The sequence below is a fragment of the Herpailurus yagouaroundi genome, unplaced genomic scaffold (assembly GCF_014898765.1).
Source record: "Herpailurus yagouaroundi ecotype Mexico unplaced genomic scaffold, PumYag 220, whole genome shotgun sequence".
Classification (NCBI taxonomy): domain Eukaryota; kingdom Metazoa; phylum Chordata; class Mammalia; order Carnivora; family Felidae; genus Herpailurus; species Herpailurus yagouaroundi.
In genome coordinates this window covers 5164778-5171008 of record NW_024412451.1, presented here as the reverse complement: position 1 = coordinate 5171008, position 6231 = coordinate 5164778, and the positions used below count along the sequence as shown (strand labels likewise).

Below are 6231 nucleotides of genomic sequence, written 5' to 3'. Positions count from 1 at the left end.
CCCCCCCCCCCCCCCCAATCCAGACCCACCACTGCCTGAGAGCCCTTCTCCTCCACAGTTCATGGAGGGCCCTGGCCTGGCATTCGCAGCTTTCTCCCAAGCCATCTCGCTGTTCCCTGGCGCCTCTCTCTGGGCCATCCTCTTCTTCTTGGCCCTGGTCATCATGGGGCTGAGCACCTTGATGAGCATCTTGGAAGGCATTGTCTGTCCCCTCCAGACCTCCTTCTCCCTCTTCAGGAGGTATCCCAAGCTGCTCTCAGGTACTGTGGGTTCTCGGCCTAGCAAAGACCCTGCCCTGCTGCCCCCTCTCCCCAGGCCACCCCAATCTCTAGAGCTCACTTTGACCCCTAGCCCAGCCCTGCGCATAGACCTCAGTGTGGCCAAACCTGCCTTTGTCACAGTGCTCATCTGCTTGGGAGGTTTTCTGGGCAGCCTCGTCTTCACCAGTCATGCTGGCAGCTACATAATGTCCTTGTTTGATGACTGCCTGGTCCCGCTCACCCTCATCGTCATTGTGGCCTTCCAGAATGTGGCCCTGGCCTGGATCTATGGAGCCAGGAGGTGACGTCCAAGCCCCGGGGCCCATCCAGCCAGGGACCCACCCCAGGTCTCTGCTCCCTTTGTCCATCCCACAGCAGGGGGGCCCAGCCAGCAGCTGGCGGGGTACAGGCACAAGGAGCAGTCAGGAACCAGGGGCTATAGGGACAGTCTGAAGGCAGAGGGCTGGAGCACTACACGCATGCAGGTTCCCGTCCTCAGCGAGGGCCCAGCAGGACTTGGCAGCCAGTGAGAGAACCGCTCCCAAGCGCTCGGGTCCCGGCTGCCAGAGGAGGGCTCCTACCCAGACATCTACGCCTGTTGTTCCCTCCCCAGGTTCAGGGAAGAAATGTTCAGTAAACTGGGCCGCCTGCTGTGGTCCTTCTTCACTTTCCTGTGGCGCTACGTGACCCTGCCTGGGCTGCTGACCCTCTTCACCATCTGCCTCACGCAGCTCCACCGGAGGGTACCGTCCTACTACATCGCCTGGAACAGCAGTATGGTGAGGTCCCCCTACCCTGGCCTCTCACCACCACTCCGGGCCCCATTCATCTCATCTCCCACTCCACGGAGACCCGAGGTCTGGGCTCCTTCCATCCCCAGGGAACCTTTAGCCAGCTTCCCAGTCCCTGGGGAGTGGAATCCCCAGCATCGCAGGGATTGAACCCCCCCCCCCCCACTTCCTCCCACCCTGCTCCCTTCTTTCGGCCTCCAGAGCCAGGAAGTAAAACAGCCCTACCTGCAGAGCACCCTGAGCTGGGTCACCTTCCTCAGCATCCTCACCTTTCTGCCAATCCCAGTGCAGCCACTCCACCACTGGTGGCACCTCGAGGACCACATTGCTTTTGATCCCTTTGAAAAGCTACAGTCCAAAAAGATGCCCTTGGTGCCCCCCAAGTCGTTACAGTACCCCAAACACCAATTGGTGACGTCCCAGAAGACAGACACTGAATGCTCATCTAGAAAAGTCAACCCACCCTTGAGCTCCTTATGGAGGTTCAGCCTGCCCTTGAGTGAGTACAACCAGAGCTCTTCCTGGTTCAGCCTGCCTGTCATTTCATCCCTGACATCTGCGCTGTCCATGAGGAATGCCAGCACTCCCGTTTCAAGGCAGGTGAGCCCGGCCTCAGTAACCATAGACAACAGTGACAAGAGCAGGGAGACCCAGGAAGAAAATTAGGACTCTGTTCAATAACTGGTGACACCACCCATTTTTCCAAATCTGGCATTAGCGTCCATCTTGCTACAGAAATAATCAGTCCTGTCGGGAAGCAGGGAGAGGGACACATGGAAATTTTGCCTAGCAACCACTGACATCACTCAGTTGGCCTTGGGAGGAAACGGACAACTCAGGAGCGCCTTCCTCTCCTGGAATAATACCGATTCTGCTAAGTGGAACACTCTGATCTGGGGTTGGAGAATTCAGAAGAAATCAACTCAGCCATTCACAGGGCTGCACCTGGGGCCTCCTTTCTCCCTGTGAGGAGGGAGCATCATGTTGGCATGATGGAGATGGGCCTCGAGGCACTTTCCGGGATCCAGCCTTCCCAGTTATCATGGAGACAGACAGTGTTCTCTCCAAACCCCAAACTCCACCACCAACCTGGAACACTGGGGTAGCTAACGCCTCCAGGGCTGCTCTCTCAGAACGGGGCTGGGATAACAAAGCTGAGTCAATAAATTGATCCACTGAGACCCCGCGCACAGGCTGTGGGCACAGTGTTCTTTCCATCAGCCTCCTTCTACACACATATCGTCCAGATCTCCAACCTCTGGAGAACCGAGTGTCCAATCTGGTGATTCCAATCTCCCACTCCCTTTGGGACACAGATACTGAGTTTCTAGACTCCTCCTTGTTCTGGAGTTGAGCCAAACCATTGGGGAACTTTGCAGCAATCAGTATCACTCAATCTAGAAAGTGTGTTAACCCTTAAACCTAACTTGGTAGTTGGGTGACCATACTAAATGTCTTATAATTATCATCTACCAAGAGGGTAGCATGCCTAGAACAGCACCTGGCAGGTAGGTCCTCTCTAGCTATGATGCTTTGTTCTCACGTGGGGTGGTCGGTCACCCACTTGGGTGCTGGGAGGGAGGTCACCTGGATTCTGTGGGCTCAGGACCCAGGAGTCTTAGAGAAAGAACTTAGAGCTTACTAGGTTTGTCTGCGGGGATAAGTGGCACCACCCTACCTCTTTGAATATCAGATGGAGTGAAGGCACCTGGGGGGCGGGGGGAGGCACCTTCTAGAAGCCACACCTCTTAGGGACTTCCTGGGTAACTCCCCATCCCCAGAGGTCATGACCTTGGGCATCAAGGTCCCATCACCACCCTCTCTGGTTCCCAATCACCTCCCAAGTGCCTGCCTGCCCATTCATACCTTCTATTTACCTCAGAGGCCTCTAAACATTCTTTATCACACTCCCCTATCCATGACAACCTTTTGAGAAAATATTCCCAACATATGTAAGAAATCTACTTGTGACCTGCTGTCATTCTGCATACTTAATATTGGCAAAGCTTTGTCTTCCTTATTTTGGTTGAAAAAAACCTAAATTTTTCCTCCTGCATCTCCAGTGTAAATGGCTTCTACAACCTGATTTGAAGAGCCCCGGAAAAGGCAGAGGCAGAAGCTCACAGGCCCTTCCTTGTGTCTAAGACTCACCCCTCCGGCCTTCCTGCCTCCTCCCTTGCTCTCTAGGGACCCTGGGTCTGGGATGACATGGCTCAGGAAACGAGCTGGGTGGAGAGGGCCTGGTCCCCGTACCCTCTCTCACCCTCTCCGAGTCTCTTCCCCTCTCCGAGCCAGGGCCGGCCACCCCAGGCCAGGTATGCCAAGAGTCCGGCGGGGTAAGATAAAAGCCAGTGTAGATGATGCATCTTAACCCATGTAGGGCTCTAGCAAGAAGGTGTTTTTTTGTGCGAGGTTGTGGGGTGAGAAGTCCCGGCATGGAGGACGCGGTCCCAGGTCCTCTGGGACCTCAGAAGCCCCCAGGCCTCTGTTAGCACTTAGACAAGGCAACAGACGGGCCCTTTGCTGGGCTCCTTCACGCACCTCTCCTTCCAGGGAGTGGATACTGCAGGAGGCTCAGAGAAGAGAAACAGCTGCTCTGAGATCAAGTAACCAGTCAGTGACTCAGGTGCAAATAGAATTGAGGTCCTCGGGTTTCTAGTCTGGGAACCTTTTCTTTTTCATTTCCATACCAGGTTAACCACTTCTTGACCTACATTCCCCAGTCTGAGGTGGGTGCTTCCACAAGCATGGAGGCGAAAACGAGGACATTTGAGGTGACCTGTGTGCCGGGCGGGGGGGGGGCGGGACGGCGGTTGGCGATCTTGGTGAAAGTGGAGTGGGAGCCTCTGGCCCCTCTGCAACGGCTGTGGTGGAAGAGGTCTTGCAGCAGGGGTGAGGGGGGTTGTTTTAACCTGGATTTGGATGACCATACGTTGGCTAAGTTAAGCCACATGCGTGGCATCAGCAAGTAGCTGCAGCTCAGACGGGAGTCAGCAAACCTTTCCTATAAAGGACCAGATAATAAATATTTTTGGCTTTGCAGGACATATGGCCTCTATTGTATATTCTTTGTTATTTGTGTTTTTTTTTTATAACTTTTAAAAAGGTTAAAAAAAAAAATCAGTCCTAGCTCAAGGGCCAGAGATAACAGGCCGTAGTTTGCCAACCTCTGATCTAGGGCCATGTCAGGCCAACAAGAAAATGCTGGTGGCTAAACCAGAATTTAGTTTGAACTCCCTAGTTGGCCCGCTTTGGGCTAGGCTGTCATCCAGAGGGTTGGAACCACCAGGCTGTCCAGCAGAAAGATGACCCAAGAATGGTCAGGAACCAGAATCCTTAATTTTCAGAATAAGTCTTTGTAACTCCCCCACCCCTTCAGCCTCAGCCATTATCCAGGAGACAGCCTGGAAGAGATGAAGCCTCTCCGGAAACACGCACATTCAGGGACCAAACAGCCTACCTAAGGTGTGTGGACCAGGAGAACGCGAGAAAGGTAGTCCGAAATATATTCTGAACTGATTTTTGAGGAAATCGTTCCAATAATACCAGATGCTTGTGGAGGGTAGGGAAAAGAGAAAGTCTCATCCAATACCTTAACTATAAATTTCAGTCTGTCTTACCGGGTTGGCTTTGGGGTTGGGTGGCTGCCGCACCCCAGTGGATACTACCAGTTAGTTGACCTACCCCAAAACGAAGACGTAAGGCTAGAGAGTCACAACGCCTCCAAGGGGCGGGGCCTCCTCTTTCAAGGAGTGTTTCACAGCAAAGCGGGAACAGCCGCCTTTTCCTAAAAGGTGCGTTCATGGAGGTTGTGTCAGCAGGTGGCGCTGTTGTGCTGGGAAATGGCCTCCCTGAGGGCCGCGGCAGGCGTGAGGACAGGAAAACCGGGATTCCCCTTTCTCCTTTTGGGATTCCTGCAATTTCTGTAGACCGCCCTGGAGACGACCGCACGTGCTCCAGTCTCTGGACGGGAGAATCCCCTGACAACAGGACATTCACAGTACGGACCGGAGAAACATGTACTAGTAGAAGCCCTAACAGCACGTTGAACTGGCCCCAGGGCCCCTACCCAACAGTCACTTCAGCTTACTTTCCCCCAGTGTGCCTCATCAGTTGAATTCAGGTTTTTCTCCTTGGGGAACATGGACCAAGGAGCTTCAGCAAAATCTCCACCTGTGAGCTATACAAGAGCCGCAAAAGGCTGATCCTTGTTGGAGGCTTGAGGACCAACCACTCGTCTTTCCTAAACTACGAAATGTCTGAGCCCACATAGTCCTCAGGTGATGACTTGGGTCACGGGGCCTTCTTTTTGTCTTCATTTAAAACCCACCTATTCCTAGTTAACTGTGATTGGGTGGCAGGCAACGCAACGAAAGTGGTGGAGCTCATTGCTAACAGTCATTCCTTCCAAAGATGCACCAAGGGCCGACAAGCGCAGGTGAAGAAGGTCAGCGTCATTAATCATCAGGGGAACGCAAATCAAGCCTACAATGAGATACCACTTCACGCCCACCAGAATATCCATAACCAAAGAAAATGGAAAGTCCCAAGTGTCAGTGTGGATCTGAAGAAATCGGAACCTCAGACATGGCTGGTGGGAATGTGAAATGTTGCAGCCACCGTGAAAATCAGCTTGGCAGTTCCCCAAAAAGTTAAACATAGAAATATCAGCAATTCCACTCTAGGCACACACCCAAAGGACCTGAAGACACTGTTCAAAAAACAAAACAAAAACAAAACCTTGTACGTGAACGTTCATAGCAGTATTATTCACAATCGTCAAAAAGTAGAAACCATCCAAATGTCCATCAACGGATGAATGGACAAAAGTGGTAAGTCCACACCGTGGATGTTATTCAGTCACAGGAAGGCACGAAATTCTGATACAACACCGATGAACCTAGAAAACACTGTGCTAAGTGAAACAAGTCAAACACAGGGGACCTCATATGTTCTGATTCAATGTGTATGAAATATCCAGGATAGGCAAATCTAAGCGATAGCAGAATGGTGGTTGCCGGGGGCTGGGGAAAAGAATGAGCGGTGAGTTCTTCATGGGTACAAGGTTCCTGTTTGGAGTGAACACTTCTGGAACTGGATAAATAAACTGGAAAAAAAATCTCTGTGCCCTTCCCCTGCTCGTGTTCACTCTCTAATAAAAAATTTGGGCGGGGGGGGGG

At 52.5% G+C, this 6231-nt stretch overlaps 1 protein-coding gene across 10 annotated transcripts in view; it reads left to right on the top strand.

The window, feature by feature from the left end:
• The window catches only part of LOC121018763 (orphan sodium- and chloride-dependent neurotransmitter transporter NTT5-like), a 23098-nt gene extending 19000 nt beyond the window's left edge, over window positions 1-4098 (top strand). For 8 of the 10 annotated variants that reach the window (XM_040457692.1, XM_040457691.1, XM_040457690.1 and 5 more), the window contains 4 exons: window positions 59-260; window positions 402-561; window positions 874-1039; window positions 1253-2243. In XM_040457692.1, the coding sequence (XP_040313626.1) occupies window positions 59-260; window positions 402-561; window positions 874-1039; window positions 1253-1717 (993 nt within the window). In that variant the 3' untranslated portion in view covers window positions 1718-2243. Of the gene's footprint in view, window positions 1-58; window positions 261-401; window positions 562-873; window positions 1040-1252; window positions 2244-3114 lie in introns of those variants that run through there. The other 2 variants (XM_040457698.1, XM_040457697.1) reach the window with 2 other exon arrangements.
• The last annotated feature ends 2133 nt before the right edge of the window (window positions 4099-6231 follow it).